Below are 20,000 nucleotides of genomic sequence, written 5' to 3' on the forward strand. Positions count from 1 at the left end.
ATATTAGCATAATAACATGTTAATAAATATTCACAGTGTGTTTATAACACAAAGTGACCGTGTTCCTTTACAATAAGGGATTGTTAGTGTGCTACGTAGTGCACAGAATTCTGTAATGAAAAGAAAATGAGAAAGATTTATATTTTATAACGTTTGCATGATAATTTATTAGCTGTAAATGAAACGTGATCCTGCTTCCCAATAATTGTCAGAGTTCCTGCATCTTTTACACTTTTAGTTCACAATGTAATATTTATTCATTACCACGAGGTGTCGCCATTCAACCATATCGCGCCTTTAACGCCATTAAAATCTTCACCGCAAGGTCAATACACAAAACACTAAATATACGACAACTATTTTCATACACACACAATTGTTCTTTCATGCTTTGTTATAATGGCTTTATAATCCATAATTAGAGTTTACATTTTTATTTATTGTTATAATTCTATAAATTGTTATTAAATAGCTACTTTGGTTTCACAAGGGATCACGTGGACTTGAAGGATTACTGAACAAAAAAATTAAGATCTTCAGAAAATAAATAAATAAATCTGAGCACCTGTAGTATGTTCTGCTTACAAAGTCAGCATCAGGAGTTCAAGTGGTAAAACTAGAAGAGGAAAAACAAGACGAGGAAACACAAGATGAGGCAAGGAAAATTGAAACTACGTGAGAACCGATAAGCCAGTAAAGGTAAAAACAAGATAAGATAAGAAAAAAGCAAGATAAGATGAGGAACAACGAGACGAAGAAAGACAAAACAAAACATGATAAGGAACAGGAAAAGTAAAAAATGAGAGAATACAACGAGGAATATGAGATCAAGAAATCAAGATTGAAAACAAAAACTAGTAAAAAATAAATAAATGACACAAGAAACACAAGTTGAGATAAAAAAAAACAAACAAAAACAAGACAAGTCCAAATGAGACGCAATAACAAGTGGGAAACCCGATAAAGAAAAGAAAAGAAGATGAGATGGTGAAAAAACAAAATAAGATGAGGAACCGCAACCACAAAAATATATATATAACAATATAATACATTTATAAAGTTGTGAAAAATGTGCATGACACACAAAAAAGATATCAGAAATTTAAGAAATTAGGATTTTAAAAGCAAATATCTAAATGATCAAAAAGACAGAAAACTCAAGATGAGACAGAAAGATTTCAAGAAAAAAAAGTGAGTGCAGAAAACAATGAAAATGAAGAAAAATGAAATACAGAAAAGCAAATCAACAGAAGAAGAAAAGGAGATGAAGTATGTTGTAAGGAGAAAAGAATGAGATCAGAAAAGATTAGAAGACTGATTATTTTCCTGTAACCGAGTGTTTTATTCCTGACTCAGCTCTAATCGTTTCACATACAGGCCCTTAAAGGGTTCCATCAGACTCTTCTTCTGTCAGATTCCATTAGGAATTTTAATGGTTGCTACTAAACACCACTACAAACCAGTAGAGACCCCAACAATCTATACTGCTTCCTTCCAATTCTTGTTTTTTTAAATAAAGTCTCTGTACACGTTTATTGATAGTGAGAAATGGTATACGACAGGAGACTATGAAAAAAAAAACAAGTTTTTTTTCCATTATAAAACAGTCAATACTGTTTGATTTACTGCGCCTTTGTAATGATGTCTACTCTTAAAATTGCAATACAAATGAAACCCAATTAGTAGTATGGTTTCTAATGATGCTAGCTAGAAAAACGTCTTCTGTTTAGCATTAGTCAACACAAAAAAACACAATGACTACAAATCAAAAACAAAGAACACATCTGTAATATGTCTGAAACATGGCTGTCAAAATCGTGTATAAAATCGTGATGTAAGTGCAGTAAAAATTTTTCTTATTTTCTCTGAGCACCGTCATTTAGTCAGTGATGTTTGTTTATGCCCTACATTTTTTCTGTTACAATGTTTAGTATCTCTATGAAGTATTTTCATGGTGATAAACAGCACTATACAAGAAGTGTGTGTGTGTGTGTGTGTGTGTGTGTGTGTGTGTGTGTGTGTGTGTGTGTGTATGTGTGTGTGTTTACTGTATGTTTTGTGTGTGTGTAGGCTGAATGTCAGAGAGAAAAACACAGAGAGAGAGAGAGAGAGAGAGAGACAGAGAGAGACAGAGAGAGAGAGAGAGAGAGAGAGAGAGAGAGAGAGACATTAGCTTGAGCCTACAGAGAAAAGGTAGTTATATTATCATTATTAGCATTTGAAATTAGCCTCTGTGTGGATGTGTGTATATTAGAATTCATGATTTGCTATTAATACTGACCTCTATGTGTGTGTGTGTGTGTGTGTGTGTGTGTGTGTGTGTGTGTGTGTGCGTGTGTGTGTGTTTGCATTCTGGAAGACATTAACAAAGTATAACTTTGCATTAGCCTTTAGCCGAAAGCCATTTGTCTGCATGCTATAGTACATAAATGTTATTTGCTCATTCATGAAATTGCCATTCAGTCTACACACACAACACACAAAACATAAACACATACACACACGCAGTGACCTTGTTTATTCTGGTGTGGTGTATTAGCGGGGCTCATGCAAGGCTAATCATGTCTCAGGTGCTGGTTTGTGTAATACGTATCTGTCAGTAAATTCATCTCCCTCCTTCCTCCTCATTCTTCCACTCTTCTTCTGCTCCAGCAGATTATTTCTCCTGCAGGACCTTCTTCAGGAAGTCCACCACGTCTTCGCCTCGGTCCCAGGGCACTACAGTTGGTTTATACACACCGGGCTGCGTTTTCTGTAGATCCTCGATGATCTTGTGCATCGTGAATCCTCTCCTGGGGAAAACCGTATCATTTTGTCCCAACACTAACGTGGGGCAGATATCATTTTCTCCGTCACCCATATAAAATACCTTTTGGAAAGGTTCCCCTCGCTCCTTCGCCCTTTTGCTCGCATACTCTCTCAGGATGACCTGCTTGCACATGTTTTCTGGGCACCTAGGGCAGGAATGGGAGTGAAACGGGCGCAGGACGAGGCGTCCATTTGTGTTGAATTCTGCCGGATTGGTGAAAACCTTGGTGAAAAGATTCTGAGCTCTGGCATGTCGTAACCAAGTCTCGATAAAGTATGAGTTTGCATCTGAGACGACGACACACTCAAAGTCATCCTGAGACAACAGGAAGTCAAGAAGTGCTGCTCCACCTGGAGAAGCCGGGATTTGTTGGATTGCGGCCCGGATGGCATCCTCAGTGACACCGCTCTCGTTTAGGAATGTCATGATCTGCTGCGAGTGCTCCAGGAAGAATCTAGGGTGGTGAGTCTTGCTCAGGGATGCGGGAAGCTTCTGGAACGGCATGGCACGGACCACAGAGTTGTCGCTGTTCTCGTTGATCAGCGTCTCGTCAAAGTCAAAGAAAAACAGGAAGCGGTTGGCCATGTTGCTCGTTTTCCTCTCTGCACAAATAAAGGGACAAAAATATTTAGGAATGATCTTGGTTGTTGCATGATTGTTATTCATTATTGTCCATGTCATGTTCTAGATCCAAGAAATTACATGACAGAACGCTACATTCAGATGACATCATCATTAATCAATATGATTAGGAAATCAGTCTCACACATAACACTACAAAATGATCTTTAGTCAATCGACATGTCGACAATCCAGAATCATTAACACTGTAGGTGTTTTCAACTCGCTGATATGAACTCACACACACAGGAAGCCCCATCCCCTTCCCTCTAATAGGTGTGTGTTTGACTTTGACATTACATATGAGTATAATTCACATCTGGGGGACCCAGATCAGTGTATGATGCATTTCTGAAAAACCCTATATATATCAGCCCTTGTCAAAAAATATGGAAATGTTATGGGCAAAAAAGGCATAAAGTTTCTGATTTGATTCAACATTAATGATTAAGATGAAAGCTAAATAAACTGGGGATGTGGTAACTTAGTGGTAACCAAGTGTTGGACCATTAATCTACCCAGCTGCTTTGCTGGGCCCCTGAGCATGAATTATAAATGCTAAGTTGCATAGACAGATAAAATGTAAGTCGCTCTGGATAAGGGTTTCTGCCAAATGCTTGAAATATAAATAACTCATAATTGTAGCACATACACATTAGGTTATAAGCAGAAAGACTTCAAGGCAAACAGTCAAATAATTTAGTTTATGGGGTGAATAGTTGCTAATCAGCTTTAACTGGCTGTCGGTTTCTTAATCAGTCCAAATAATATAAGTGCTGTGCTAGATAAACCACACAAAATCTAACTTTCAAGGTTTGTGTATATTCCCTACAGCGAATGAAGAGATCAGCAGACATGCAAAGCTACAGAACCCAACTAAATGATCATCAAGGCAAAGAATCTCATAAGAGTTCCAAATAATGCAATGTTTCTTGTTTTTGTATATTAACAATACCGAAAGTACATAAAACAATACAAAAGTATTGGAAGACAATGTCGGTTCCTTTTCATCTGCTCTACAGTAGCACATCTGGTTTTGAGATCAAAAGATTAATATGAGACGATAGATCAGAACTTCAGCATTTTTCTTCTTTGCTGCTTTTACAGGTTTGTAGTGCAGCTTTTTTCAGCTCAGATGTGTTTCAGGGGATTCTCCTGTCAATCTCCTTTTCAGGAGGTAAAATGCTGCTCAGTTGGGTTCAGGTCTGCTGCTTGACTTCCAGTCTAAAATCTTCCACTTTTCCTCCTGATGAAGTCCTGTGTTAAGTGTAAGTGTGTGTTTTGAACCGTTTTCTTTCTGCTTGATGAAGTTCCTCCTGATAAGATTGGATGCAGATTTCTCTATAAATTCTCAGACTTCTGAATTCATTCTGCTGCTAATATTGTGAGCTCCATCATAAGTAAAGACTAGAGAGAATGTTCCAGAAGCATGAACGACATTTATTGTTGTATTGTCTATGCTCAGTGTTTGTGTAGTGGCTCTGATGGAGTTTGTCTCGTTTCTCAGCTTTAACATGGTTTCCTTTTCTCCCATAGACAGCCCTCTGGTCTTCATGTTGGTTTTTCCTTTTTAACAGCAAATGCAGTCTTAAGAGTGAAACTTCAGACCCAGAGTAAACATTCAAAACTATTAACTGTTAAAACTATCAATCTAACAGAACAAACCTGGACACCAACAAACACCTGTCACTCACATGCTTCTGTGCTTTTGATCACCTGAGATATGTGTGGGTTCAAACATAAGGCGCTAGGTCCTATGGTGTTTAATATAAATGCAGATTTATCGTCTCATGTTCATCAAACCCAAAATTCCTTCAGTGTGTAGCATCATACACCCTAGAAAGAATAACAGAATCAATTACAGCACCATTCCTGTCAGGTTTTAGCTGCATCCGTGCTTGGACCCCTAAAATTATTGGCAACTCATCGATATCTATTCAGTGTGTATATGTGACCGGAAACGTGAGCGCGCGCCGTAATGAAGCCTGCAATGCCGTACAGCGCGTGCACTGAAAAGACACCCCTCCTCAAAACACACACACACACACACACACGGAGAGAGGGAGAGAGAGCGAGAGAGAGCGAGAGAGAGAGAGAGAGAGAGAGAGAGAGAGAGAGAGAGAGAGAGAGAATGACACACTTCAATAATCAAGAACAAACCGGAAAGAGCAGAATAACGGTAGCGATAAATGAACAGTATTAACTGTACCGGTTGAAGGTCGCGCTGTTCTGTGCTGCGGCGCGCGAGCTCCGGGACATCGCTAGCGCATCGGACTGTGCGCGAGGAGGGGCTGATGACGACAGACTCGCGCCGCGACAGTGCGTCGACTGACGTCATAAATATTGACATTAGTGAGAATTTAGTTAATATATAAACACTAAAATACTAATATAGATAGACAGAGATAGAGAGACAGAGATAGATAGATAGATAGATAGATAGATAGATAGATAGATAGATAGAAGAACAATACAAACCAAAAAAAACTGACAAATAAATAAATAACACACACACATTATTTAAAACCATCATTAACCCAAATCCACACTCTTTATTCACTATACTGGAAACATAAACTAAACTAGTGCATTATAAAAGGTAGGGCTAAATAATAATAATTAATAATAAAAATTATAAATATTATACTAATAATAGGTTTGATTTATTTAGCAATCTCTCTCATAACAATAATGCACACACACACACACACACACACAAGCACACACAAGCACACACACAAAGACACAGTACATGAAATGATGACCTTGCCTAGATTAAAGGTGGTTTTTAATTGAGCCGTGCTGACAACCTTTGTGCTTGTGACCTCCATGTACAATTGTCTCTTATATTGTCCTAATATAAATGTGTTTTGAGATAATCTAATCTCTGAGCACATTTCAAACAACAATCAAGATTCAAGTCATATACTCATTATCTACTCTAGCAGCTTTGCAGCTTTACCATTAATTGGGTTTTTCATGTGCTGGTTAGTGTTTATTAAAAATAATAAACAGGTGTCTATTTGTATATTTTTCAATGCATTTTGTTGCTGTATTGATTGGTTTGTTTATTGTTTCTTTTCTCAATCAGAATCAGAATCGGGTTTATTGGCATGTACTTTAGAATTTACCTTGGTGTGTTGGTGCATAGAAATAATAAAGAGAAGCAGCATAAATATAAGAACCAAAGGTTTAAAAAAAGTGTATAAGCATAAAAATAAATAAATAAATAAATAAATAAATAAATAAATAAATAAATAAATAAATAAATAAATTTAAAAAAACTCAACTGCTCCTCACAGTTCGGAAGACCAACATCTCTACTCTAAGGTTCTGCGGAATGATCCATTATACTGAACACTGCTCCAAGCTTGGCTGTGCCTTGATATCCTCTCCAAGAAAACTATAAACAGGAGTCAAGACAAGATATACTCTTGCTCTATCAATTATCACTCAGCACCAGCTTCTGCAGTACTCCTGTAGTAAGTACACTCTCTTGATCTTTCAAAGTTGATCAAGAGCTTGTCTACTCTTCCACACATCCTAAGGAACTCGCCAAGTTCCTCCAGAATCATTCCACCAGAATCCTGGTGACTTTATCTTTGGAGGCTGTAATCTGTAATTTAATTATTAGTTGAACACACTAATCTGAACTCCAGTCCAAAGGTAGTGTAACCATCAAATATCCATTCCAGATTACACAAGAGTTTTAAACACATGACCCCAACCTTATCTAACGGCTTCAACATTTCTGCCTAGAGCTTGTCCAGCCCTGTAACTGTTCCAGCTATGTGAAGGACAGTGGAACCTCAAACAAGAATATGAAGGCTCATAGATCTCATAGATCTCTTTCCATTAGCAGATAAACACTTATGCTGTACAAAATTGTAGGCAAAGCTAGACAAATGTGTGTGTGTTTGTGTCTGTGTATGATGCATGTGTGTGAAAGAGATATTTGTATGTGTGAGTGTAACTGATGTGTGTCTATGCATGTGTGTATAAGTGTGTACATGCGTGTGTGTGTGTGTGTGTGTGTGTGTGTGTGTGTGTGTGTGTGTGTGTGTGTGTGTGTGTGTGTGTGTGTGTGTGTGTGTGTGTGTGTGTGTGTGTGTGTGTGTGTGTGTGTGTGTGTGCAGGATCAAGATCACAACACAGCCTAAAAATAGGGGACGTTGCTGAATCAGTGGTCTGATCTAAAGAACATCCATGTGTTACTGTAAAAGGACACCATGAGTGCAAGTGTATGTGGTGTGTGTGTGTGTGTGTGTGTGTGTGTGTGTGTGTGTGTGTGTGTGTGTGTGTGTGTGTGTGTGTGTGTGTGTGTGTGTAAGCACTTAATCCTGAAATGTTTATTTAAATAGCACTGTTCTTACTCCAGACTCCAGCAGTATCTGTACTGTGCTCTGGTGTTAATTAGATAAACAGAGAGATAAACACAGGTTTGTCTCTGAAATTGATGCTTGCTGACTAGCATACACATTCAACTCATGGGTGAAGTTATAAATGGTTGGCTGCCTCTCAAACGCCTACATCTCTCCTATTGCCAACAGGCCTGTTCGTGTCATTGTCTCGATTTGAATACTCGCATATGATTCCAGGCTTCCCAGACCTTACAGCACCCTAACCTACACCTTGTAAGCACTCCCCTGCTTCTAAATAATACAGGAATCTAAAACCCATCTGCAAATCAGCACCCTGTATCAGGTTACCTACCTGCCAAGTCACCTTCACTTACCCAGTAAACTGTACTGTAGAAATGTGGACTGATCTTCAATGCAATGTCACAAAAATCTTAAAGTTGTGCAGCCAGTGGACAAAAACAAAAACAATGTAAAAAGCTAAACAGTCAAAATGAGACATGACATGGAACAAAGAATAAACCAAACAAGATGATGCAAATAAAATAAGACAAGAAATGAGACTTGAGATGATACAAAAGATGAGACATTCAAGAACCTCCTCATTTCCTCATCGCCTCTTCTCTCATCTTATCAACCTGGGCTTGAAGACATCAGTCTTGTTTGATGGTTAGTAAAACAATCCCAAAATAACATTACTTAACATTACTCTTGGATCAACTGTGTAAACTGGGACGCTTTTGAAGTCGTGGTTGTCTAAACGCGAACCTTGTGCTCCCTCTTGTGGTTCATTAAAGCATTGCAATCGAACTGAATTACTATAATAACAACGTACTGAAATTTCGTTCCAAAAGACTGAGACCACAATGAAAATCTGTTGGGTTTGCTTTTTATTTAAAATAAAAATAACAATTATTTATTTCTATTAAATTTTATTAAAAATGTCGAGCATGTCATATTTCGAGCATTTATATATATATATATATATATATATATATATATATATATATATATATATATATATAATATATATATATGCAGTTTGGTATCTACCAGAAGTGCAAAGAATAGCAATTGTTCAAATAGACAAGTGCATATATATATATATATATATATATATATATATATATATATATATATATATATATATATATATATATATATATATCATATGTAAAGAATGTAATATCTATCTATCTATCTATCTATCTATCTATCTATCTATCTATCTATCTATCTATCTATCTATCTATCTATCTGTATGTATGGATGTATATATATATATGTAAACATATGTACAGCATGTAATATATATAGTTGTATATGGAAATATATGTACAGTAAATAAATATAAAAGCTATAGCAGTGCAGAGATGTTGAAAAGTATAAGTAAATTTTAAGTTCAAAGTACAAGTAAATTGTTCTAAGGCTATGGCATTGAAAAAAATGTGCACACACTGTTGTAAATGAACAACAAGTAGAAGGTTATAAGGTTTTGGCATTAAATGTGCAAGCTAAATAGTCTACTGATTTTTATATGTATATATATATATAGATACACATACATATATATATGTAAATATATATATGTGTGTAAATATATATATATATATATATATATATATATATATATATATATATATATATATATATATATATATATATATAAATGCTCGAAATATGACATGCTCGAAATTTTTAATAAAATTTAATAGAAATAAATAATTGTTATTTTTATTTTAAATAAAAAGCAAACCCAACAGATTTTCATTGTGGTCTCCGTCTTTTTGAGCGAAATTTCAGTACGTTGTTATTATAGTAATTCAGTTCGATTGCAATGCTTTAATGAACCACAAGAGGGAGCACAAGGTTCGCGTATATATATATTGTGTGTGTGTGTGTGTGTGTGTGTGTGTGTGTGTGTGTGTGTGTGTGTGTGTGTGTGTGTGTGTGTGTGTGTGTGTGTGTGTGTGTGTGTGTGTGTGTGTGTGTGTGTGTGTGTGTGAGACATATTAGGCAGAATGTACAGTAGGGTGTATATATAGATACTCATGAATAAAATAGTGCAGATTTATGTAAGGCACAATATGTGTAAGTATAAAAAGTACAATATGTAAAATGTTAAACTTTTTCTTTAAATGAAATCCGAATCCAAAACACAGCAAAATAGTGCCTGGACCCCATTACACTGCAGATGTGGAAATGAAAAATAAAAATAACCAAACAGAATGGAACAGTGTACAGTTTTATTCTACAAATTCATAACAAATTAAACATTATAAAGGTTTTGTTGTTTTGTTGACCTTTGGATTTAATATGCAAATAAGATGCCTACGTCATGTCCTGTTCTCGCGAGGCGCCGCTTTCACTTTCCTTTTTCACAAAACAAATCCTGTTGCTCAAAGTAGCGACTTTCACTAAAGAAAAGAAAAAAACGTCGTAAAAACGTGTTTGCGTGTAAAAACGTTTTTGCGAGTCTTCTCACTTTAAAGTAAGCTCTTTTTTAACAAAAAAGAATTGTAATTACGGTGCAGGTGAATTAAAGCAGATAGGTGATATTTCTAAACAGACGTTTGTTAGCACTGAGCTAATTTTGTTTTTAACGTGTGTTGGTAAATTAATGACTTTTACTATATTTTGGGTATAAACATTGTAATAAATGTTTACGTCTCTTTTATATTAAGAAATATAACTCAGTACAGGTGCATTTTTTTCTCTACGCCTGTGTTAGCCCTGCGGCTAATGGGATGTTGTAGCCTACTTGTTAAGGTGTTAGACTATTGACTGGAAGGTCATGAGTTCGAATCCCAGCTGCCCCTAAGCAAGGCCCATAACCCTCTGTTGTATAAATTGTAATAAACTGTAAGTCACTCTGGATGAGGGTGTCTTCTTCACTGCCGTAAATGTAATAAGCGAGGGATAAAACTCAGGTCTTGTGCTCTTATAGGGAAATAATCAACCTGATTATGTTGTGTAGTTTCCTGAAATAAACGTGTTATTCTTATGTACCTACGCTGTTAATAGTGTTTAAATACACTGATCTACGAAGGACTTTTTAGTGTGTTTCCAACATGTTTATTTTTTTCAAATATATGTAAGCTATTATTTGTTAAGTACAATTTCCCAGAAAATTAACCTTCTTTAGAAAGATAAAGTTTTGGTAAGGATGAAACAGTGCATGTGATTTATAGGTACTCTTTTACTTTACTTTTCTGTAATTATGCTGGATCAGGATGGCTGGTGAAGAGAGGACGATTCGAGTGAGCGGACTGCCGGTGGACGTTTCTGAGAATCGACTCATTGACAAACTTCAGATCCATTTCCTGCGTAAGAAGAATGGCGGAGGTGAGATAAGTGCGGTCACTGTTTCCAAAACGGTGCCAGGAACAGCCTTTATCACATTTGAGGAAGGCGAAGGTAAGAGTTTCTTCAAAACTATTCAATATTGTTTTATGTAATGGACAGAATAAAAACAGTAGAGGTTTATTTGAGTATGTATTTCAGATTATAACCTTTTATCCAGTTACACATTAACACATTTTAGTAATTATACACAGAAATAGAAATTTTTATATATCTTACATAACTCTCTCTCTCACTCTCGCTTTCTCTTTAACAGTTGCCTTACGACTTGCTCAGAAAGGAAAGCATGTATTTAATGTCAGTGACAAAAGCTATGACATCACCATGAGCCTTCATCGTGAAGAAGCAAATGTGGACAAAGTAACAGCTGTTCCATATTTATTCAGTTTCACTCAGATTCAGTCATAACTCATTTCTGTCTGTCTGTCTGTCTCTCTCTCTGTCTCTTCCTCACTTTCTCTTCACAGTATTGCAGTGTATCTTGAACATAGCTCATGAAGAACATTTTTAAAGTAACTGGGTTAATTTTCTCTTTTTAATTCTTCCTCCTCCTCGTCCTCAGGTCCTGTTGTATATGTCACTACTGGTGGACCACAAGAAAATCCCAGGAGGGAAAAACACTCTTTTGTCTTTGCATAAAAGTTTTCCAGGAGTCCAGATGGTTTACGACTTCCAGAAAGAACTGTACACTCTGAAAGGACGCTACAGTGAGGTTCAATCACTCAGCAGCCTTGTGCTGGGGTCTCTAGAGAAACAGGTAGAAATCGTCTTCACATTTATTTAAGTGCAGCTACGGGAACTATGATATTATGAACTAATGTAGTCATGATGTGCTTAAAATCTTTACAATCTCTCCATGTAAAAGTGATGAAGCAGAGTTCCTAATGCTGTTAGTTGATTACTTTCCTATAATAACAAGCATTTAATTCCTCTTATTCGACAGCATTTAATGATTTTGGACATGTGTAAAACCAGTGAGATCCTGTTGTCACTAACGTCATAGCAGCTAAAAACTGGTGATTCCCTCAGCCATTTTTGTTACAAAGACAAAATGTTGAAAAACATAAAGTTACAGCTTTACCTCTGCCACTGGAGACTCTTTTAATAAATGTTAAATAAACATCTCCTTACAGAAAAGTTCATCAGATCATGTCCCTATGAATGAACCGTTGCTGTTGAAAAAATAAAGTATTAGAACAAGTGTATTAACATAAACCTGTACAAGAATTGCTATGTTGTGTTAACACTTTCTGATAAAATAGATTTTAAAGCAGCTCCAGCTTCAGAACTGCTGAGTTTAGTCTTCCTGTGTTATTGTAGTAACTGTGTTATTGTAATAAACTTCTCTTAACGATTCCTCTTGAAATAATAACCCTCAGACTGTTGCTCCATTGTTTTATGCACTGTTAATTTCATCTCGCCCTCTCTGGAAGCAGATATCATGGCATACTGAAAGCTGTTAAAGTTGATGTATGCTTATCAGCTCTAACAATAATGAAAATGATAAAATAACAATATTCATTCAGGACCAGAGCTCAGGTGATAAGGCACATCCAAAGACAGCAAGCAAAAAGATGTATAACTCACCCCTGACGGAATCTGCCAGCTGCCAAGTAGGGGCAAATGAAGATACTGGGGTAGTAAAACACAATGAAGAGTTGGACCTGGAGAGTAAATGTTGGAAAACAGGTATTCACATTCCTCTAATTATAATCCATTACTTTAATCTTAATAATTAATTTTATTCAATATAATATGTAACTTGAAGTTTTCCAGTATATTCTGGACAAAAGAGTTTGCACTTCTTTTTGGACAAAAAGCATTTTTATAATTAATAAAATTAATCCTGTTTATAGCTGCTTAAGTGACAACCGGAATACACTTATTTTGTGGATATCAATTTAAACAGATAATATTATATAATATTAATAATATCATAAACAACTTAGAGGAATTTAACGATGAATAAGGTGTCGATTCAACAAGAAAAACAATTCTATTCTATAATATTAGCATTAATAATAACATTACAGCTTCTCTAAATAGGACCAGCATAGACTTAAACTTCATCTTACAATGAGAACAAAGTATAGAAAAGCTGAAAAATTAAAGAGACAGTTTTTCATGAATGTGTGGTTTGTACTCAGACCTCACATGCATTTACATCTGCAGCAACATGACACAACTAAATGTCCATAAACCAGGTCTTCATTCAGAGCTGGACATTTACAGTACAAGGACACAAAGCCACCAATAGCAACAGAAAAGTGGGCAGGGCAAGTGATGTGAAAAATCAAAGCAGAGTTTGTCTTTATGCAACTGAGCATAGCACAGAGCAATGTGAACTATGTGATTGTTCTTCACAGGTTTTCCTCTGCTAAGTAGTTCCAGCAATCACACTTCACATTCAGCTTTGACAGAAAACAAATGGGACTCAGATATTGGAACTTTGTTTGAAGACTTTTCCCTGATTGTCGATTCGGACATCTTCCGTTATCTCCATCAATACTCAACAGAGTACCAGAGCATCCTTCGGCGGCACAAGGTAGAAGTTCTGGATGTGAACTGTGACGACATCACGACTTTGTATCTCAAACCAAAAACAGCCCTGTCTTCACATGACATGAGTTCTGTTATAAAGGCCCATGAAGATTTGGCACATCTCTACCAGCAGAAAGAGTCACATTTACGCAAGGAGTATGTTTATAAGTGTGGAATTCCAGAGAAGGAACTCACACATGCTCTGGAGTCCCTTAGGGAGAGGCTGCCGAAACTAATGATCCATGAAGACGACAGGAATGTGTATATGGTTGGAAGTAAAAGTGACGTATCTGAAGCTAAGCATTTTATTGTTGATATGCGAGGGCTTGGTTTGAAGAAAGAAATCCATTCTGAACATCTGTTTGTTTCCTCTCCTTCCAAGTGTACCTTCTCAAAACAAGGAAGTGCAGATTGTCATGATCTATTCATGCCAAAGAAGGACCACCAAGATGCAAACCAAAGATGGATTGCTAGTAAGAACTTTAGTGAGAAAGGACATGATTCTGTTGAACTGGAAAATGTTGATGACCAGATTGAAGAGTCAACAGAAGACATATTCGATTTGAGAAGAACTGAAGTTTCACAAGAGAAACATGTCCCACGTGATTTAAAATGGATAGAGACTGATAGCTGGCTTGACAAAAATAAATACACAGATTCTCTCTTTGCTTCTTCCAAGCCTTCTGCTCGACACTCTGTTTTGGATAGAGAAGAAAAATTATTGAAGTCAGACATTATTTCAGGGGAAATGGTGATTGACTCAGAGACACAAATCAAGTCAAGTAAAGGGTATAAGTCCAAACAAACTGAGACTGGGAAGGAGCGAAAAATGGCCGCCAATTTTAGTAAAGAGATGTACAGTGGCATAAAGGATTTAACATCTTATAAATCGGAAGCTCCCAAAATCCATGAAGGTGCATATGTAAGGGAGAGAAAAAACCGTGATAGTGGACAGCCACACTCTCTTCCCCTTATAAAGTCAACAAAGAATATTAATCCACACACTTTACATAGTGGTGTGAGTGCACAAATCACCACAAGCACAATAGACAGTGAAGAACTAAAAGGTGACAAGATGTCAAAATCGAAGCCTATAATGACTCCAGCTTGTTTGACTGTAGATCAGGGGGCCAGTAGCTTCCCCATCATGCCTTCAGAATCAACCCTGAGTATGTCCAGTAGCTTCAGCGGCAGGATGAAAAAGGTTGAGGAAGCAATGCAAATAGCTGTAGATGTATCTGCTGGACAAAAGGGAATAAGCCAAAATTCTGAGACAAGGGAAATTGTTGCTATGGATTTAGTTTTGCCTTTTAGGCTGTGGCTTTACCTTACGTCAATTTATAATACTGAAATTGAGAATTTGACATCTGACCTGCAAGTTAAAGAGAAATTGGATAAGGAAGACATCACATTGTGTCTAAGAGGTATAGACTCGCAAAAGGTCAGTGAATGTTACAGTGGTTTGAAGAGTCTCATTGCTACAGCTGAAATGGACTTTGACGCAAGAACACTACCACTGTGCAAGTTCGGACTGTCATGCAACAAGGATAAGATCTTGATAGAGCTGTGTACAGTATTGAGACAGCGCTATAAGATGGTTAAAATCCTAGTAATGTCCACTGATATAATAATCATTGGCCCTAAAGCATTGTGTGATGAAGTTCAGGACACTATGGCAAAGGTCTTCCAAGAAGGGGGGAAAAGGTTGGAGAATGAACTGTCTCCCAATTCAGATAGTTTACATATCAGCAAAGCACATGAAACTGACTTAAACTTACTTGCCCCACAGCCAACAACCCCAGCAAAACCACATGCTGACATCATTATGAAAGATCTATCTAAAATATCTGACCAAAGTGTTGCTGGTTCCTCAAAAAAGTTTCCTCAGGTTTTAAGTAACCAAACTGCAGATGCCAGAGAACAAGTCAATCAAAGCAGGAGCCAGAAGAAGATGAAACAAAAGAAAATGTTGGAACAGTTGGATGACAAAGATTCTAACTTAACGCAGGACAATGGTGGGACCATGAACATTGAGACCAGAGAAACCTCATCTGGTAGTATCATCATCTCTGCCACGAGGCAAGATAAAGCAGATGGTGAGCTGAACAGAGACCAAACAATTACTACTGCTCAGAGCAAGGAAACATTTATTGATCAAATAAATTCAAGCATTTCAGTGGACCAAATGACTGATTCTCAGGCATTACCTGGAGTTTCAGATCCTAAGAACAACACCATGCCATCCCAGGCAAATGAAAATCAGAGCCTTCTTTTATGCTATGTGTGTGAAAAAGAGCACAGCACTGTTAAACAAGCAGCATGTGGCTTTATCTCTTGCCCCAAGTGTGAAGAAGTTCATAACAACTGCAGAATCTGTATGACTTCTGGTATTAAAGGTACCATGACTGTTCAAGAATCAACAATAACAATTCCTGGATTTAACAGAGACACGACGCTAAGGATTATCTACGATATACCCAATGGTATTCAAGGGGTAAGACTTTTATAAAAATCTTTCTATACCTTATATCCTGTGCCAGATTGTGGTGAAATTTTCCACATATTCATGGGCTGGTCTGTCCACAGGAGGATCATCCATACCCAGGGGAACCTTTCAAGGGCAACAGATTTGAAGCCTTTTTACCGTATAACAAAACCACTACAAAGCTTCTGCCTCTTCTGAAGAAAGCTTTTTACAAAGGACTCACCTTCACAGTGAAAGTAGCATCTGCAGATGATGATGGAAACAGAGAAGGAACAGTGGTCTGGGGCAGCATTCCTCATAAAACCAAGACAGAAGGGGGCACCTCTAAGTGAGTATTACCAGCACTCTTTATGCTGGTGTCTTCAACTAGAATGACTTTTTAACTTTTTTGCTAATTTTCCTTCTGCTGAAAGGCAACTTTAGCACATAGAACAGTGGTTTGCGAGAAACTAATTTGTCAGACTCAACCAAGCAAACCTTAAAATAATTCTGTTGTTCAGCAACTCTGTTCTCAACATCACCCCTTGTAATGTCTGTAGCAAATCATCAGCTTAATAAACTATATGCTTTTAAGTAATTTATTTTCATAAAGGAGGCTCCATGGACCAGAGGGAAAGCTAAAAGTGTAAGAAACATTTTTCAAATTTTCATTTATGCTTTCTGTAAAAAAAGATGTCTAAAATGTGTTGATGCTGTGAATGGATTTATGTGTATACGTGTTTATTTTATTATACTTCAAGTTCAAAACAGACCTCTCCTCTGGTGCACGTTAACCCAACCACATTATGTGTGGAAGCTATACGCTCTCGGAACCTCATCACATGTAACCTGGTTGTTTCTTGTACTTTCTGTTTTTAGTTTTTGTGATGGCAGGGAATGGATTGTTGGTTACTGACATATAAAACCAGACTTTCACAGGACTGGAGCTCTATAATTAGTTAAGCATTGTGATGCATGTGTTTGCACTAAGAATGTCATTAAATAAAGCCCACATGTCTCTTCATGGCCTACAAAGCCAACAGTCTCATTATACAAGAACAGCTCTTTGATTGCAGGTATTCTTGCATGGTTATGTGTTTTGTTATCACAGGACAACAATAATAAGCAGTAAACAGAAGAATGTAGCGCCTACCATTTTGCAAATAATCAGTTTATCTGAGTTTATTTGCATAACATCCAGTTTTCCCTGATTTCAGTTGTCCAAGATGGCCATCTGTACAGTGTTAAAAGTTTGTATTCACAAAATTCCCATTGTATTCACAGGTAATTAAACAGAATATAATAGATTATACAGGGTTTTTTTTATTTAACTAGCTAGATTAGCCTCATAGCTCTAGTGAAAAACTAAAAGTGTACACTATGAATGCCATGTTCTGATTCTGTTTTTCCTACTGTTTATTGTAGGAATGGCTATCCTGACTTTAACTACATCACACGCTTGGAGGAGGTGTTGAAGGCAGCAGGAATCGGAGATTAAATGCTATTTCCAAGACTTCTTTTTATCATGCCTTGCTCTAATGACTCGGAATTGTATAGAGAATCCTTACTCATTTTTGTGGGTTAAACAGTTAAATCTCTTGACCAGGTTTCTGTTGAATTATGGCTTGACCCCGAGCTCAGTGTTCCCTGTGTGAATAGTGTCCTGAGCTGTTCTGGTGTCACGTCTGGGGGTGTGTTTTCTGCACCTGGTGTTCTCAAGATAGATCCTGGATCCTTGGATACAGCGAAGATGAATGGCTTAATTAATACTTTATACATTAGCATTTAAAGTATTATATTTGTGAAATATTTTCTTATTTACATAACAGAACACAGCTTTGGCACAGTAGTATAGCCAAATTATACCAACGTGTAGCAAAGCCTTCTGGCTAAGATGGATTTGTCCTTGGATTTTACATGGATTTTTTAAATAGTGTTTTGCTTTTCCTGCTTTGGGTTCACTAATGACTAACAAAATAATAACACCATAAGAGTGATGAGGGTAATTAAACATCAAAATCATCAGAATGCAGCTACAATCTTCAGCACCAAGCTTTCTTCTAAAATTCCTGAAGTGATTTACTGTTTGAAAGGAACAGTATGGATAATTCAGCAAAATATGCATATGAACTATCATAAATACAACACTGAGTGTGTTCAAATATGATATATATAGTAAATAAAAGTCAGTAGTATGGAAAGATGTGTGTGGGTCAGGGGGTCGGTGTATAACATGATTTGAGGTTCACAGTAATATATATTGTGTTTAAGGTAGTGTTTACTGCCATGTTTCTGTGTGAACTGAATAAACACTTCCGTCTTCGACCTGTTCAATGTTTTTTATAATCAATATGTACTATAAAAAGCTTATAATAATAAAAGGCAGTGAATGATAAAGTAACTACAGATTTCTTTGAGGTTTTACTGATATTTATGAACTTATGTAGTGTAACTGCAGGGGGCGTGGAAGCTCTACTTTAGTTTTTATTCTGCTTTTCATTTCAATTTTATTTACTTTTTTATGGTGATCCACAGTGAACAGTGTGTGAGCTCAGTCACTAGCACCAGTACAGCGGTCCTAAAAAAATTAGTGAAATGTGAAATTAAGAGTGAAAAAAATGGAATTAAAATCCAGTGATTTTTTTGTAGATAAAATGACAAATCGTGACCTTAAGGCTAAGGGACTGGAACAAAATGCCTGGTTTAGGGTTAGGATTAATTTCATAATTTCAATTTCCATTTCAAGAAGTATACCATATTAATTATTGCCTAGTCATGACTCTTTATACTGTATTTTTGCAGATGAAGGATTTTCGCTATTATAATCGCAGCCCTGAATAATCCAGGTGGTTGATTGGCTAATTGTGCGGCACGTGACGCTGAGTCTTTGACTTGAACTACAAAACTCTCATGCTCTCGAGCTACAGCTGGGAGACGCGCGCTCCTGCTCGGCTGAGGTTGGTGTGAGGTTTAGGGCGATATGACAACGAATAAAACACACGTTCAGGATTAAAACGCACAAACGGGAGGTGGCGAGTGTTGAGGTTTGTTGGTTTAGTTTCTTTAGTTTTTTTTCCGTCTGCGTGTTGGGACCGTTAACGCACGCGGTGATCATCAGAATCGGCTGGTGATGAGTTTAGCGATGGAGAGCCGAGTCGCGCGCCGCTGTAAGGTTGTAGTTGTAGGAGACTCGCGCTGTGGGAAAACCGCGCTGCTGCACGTGTTCGCTAAGGACTCGTATCCAGAGGTGAGGACACACAAACACACTTTAACTAGGGAGGGGGGGAGTGGATGGAGAGACAGAGAGAAAGATGGGGTGGGGGGGGGAGTGGCAATCGGTCTGTGTGTGTGTGTGTGTGTGTGTGTGTGAGAGAGAGAGAGAGAGAGAGAGAGAGAGAGAGAGAGAGAATGTCTAGGTTCTCTTGCTCTCTCTTTCTCTCTTTATCACACACACACTCACATACATTTAAGCATAAGCATCAATAGTATAATTGTTGTAAAGAACTAGAGAGGGGGACAATGTGACAGTGTGTGTGTGTGTGTGTGTGTGTGTGTGTGTGTGTGTGTGTGTGAGAGGATGTTAGTCTGTAAATGATCAGTGAAAGTCATTGTCTGACTCTCTGTCACACAAGCACAGAGACAAAGTGGCACATTGTGTGTGTTTGTGTGTGTGTGTGACAGAGAAAGAAGGAGAGAGAGGATGTTAGTATGCAAAAATGAGAATGTAATTTTTTTTAACACGTATACACACTGTGCCTTTATTCAGTCTGTCCCTTCTCCTGTGTGTGTGTGAGAGCGAGAGAGAGAGAGAGAGAGAGAACTGAATTGAGCGAGGGGAGTAGTG

At 37.2% G+C, this 20,000-nt stretch overlaps 3 protein-coding genes across 7 annotated transcripts in view; 2 read left to right on the top strand and 1 right to left on the bottom strand.

Annotated features, from left to right (window-relative positions):
• LOC113662539 (probable phosphatase phospho1) overlaps positions 1 to 7,021 on the bottom strand; it is a 7,211-nt gene extending 190 nt beyond the window's left edge. Inside the window, exons 1-3 of one of the 3 annotated variants that reach the window (XM_027177460.2) lie at positions 6,721 to 7,021; positions 5,640 to 5,758; positions 1 to 3,411 (exon numbers count right to left, since the gene is read on the bottom strand). The exon at positions 1 to 3,411 is cut by the window's left edge and continues 190 nt beyond it. In XM_027177460.2, the coding sequence (XP_027033261.2) occupies positions 2,657 to 3,394 (738 nt within the window). In that variant the 5' untranslated portion in view covers positions 3,395 to 3,411; positions 5,640 to 5,758; positions 6,721 to 7,021 and the 3' untranslated portion in view covers positions 1 to 2,656. Of the gene's footprint in view, positions 3,412 to 5,639; positions 5,884 to 6,720 lie in introns of those variants that run through there. The other 2 variants (XM_027177461.2, XM_047817247.1) reach the window with 2 other exon arrangements.
• A 3,118-nt stretch (positions 7,022 to 10,139) lies between these two features.
• Positions 10,140 to 18,481, top strand: LOC113662647. Of its 3 annotated transcripts, none has more exons than XM_027177665.2 (9): positions 10,140 to 10,279; positions 11,015 to 11,205; positions 11,408 to 11,511; positions 11,714 to 11,908; positions 12,678 to 12,840; positions 13,518 to 16,186; positions 16,279 to 16,505; positions 16,770 to 16,802; positions 17,582 to 18,481. In XM_027177665.2, the coding sequence occupies exons 2-9, from the start codon at positions 11,022 to 11,024 to the stop codon at positions 17,652 to 17,654; spliced, it is 3,648 nt and encodes a 1,215-aa protein (XP_027033466.1). In that variant the 5' UTR covers positions 10,140 to 10,279; positions 11,015 to 11,021; the 3' UTR covers positions 17,655 to 18,481. The 3 variants fall into 3 exon arrangements, with proteins under 3 accessions (XP_027033466.1, XP_027033465.1, XP_027033467.1); XM_027177664.2 differs by having other exon boundaries at positions 11,021 to 11,205; XM_027177666.2 differs by lacking the exon at positions 16,770 to 16,802 and having other exon boundaries at positions 11,021 to 11,205.
• Positions 18,482 to 19,056: 575 nt separating this feature from the next.
• The window catches only part of LOC113662650 (rho-related GTP-binding protein RhoN-like), a 9,862-nt gene continuing 8,918 nt past the window's right edge, over positions 19,057 to 20,000 (top strand). The window contains exon 1 of the mRNA XM_027177672.2: positions 19,057 to 19,403. Coding sequence (XP_027033473.1) covers positions 19,287 to 19,403 — 117 coding nt within the window. The 5' untranslated portion in view covers positions 19,057 to 19,286. The remainder of the gene's footprint in view (positions 19,404 to 20,000) is intronic.

Source organism: Tachysurus fulvidraco, chromosome 8 (genome assembly GCF_022655615.1).
Source record: "Tachysurus fulvidraco isolate hzauxx_2018 chromosome 8, HZAU_PFXX_2.0, whole genome shotgun sequence".
NCBI lineage: Eukaryota > Metazoa > Chordata > Actinopteri > Siluriformes > Bagridae > Tachysurus > Tachysurus fulvidraco.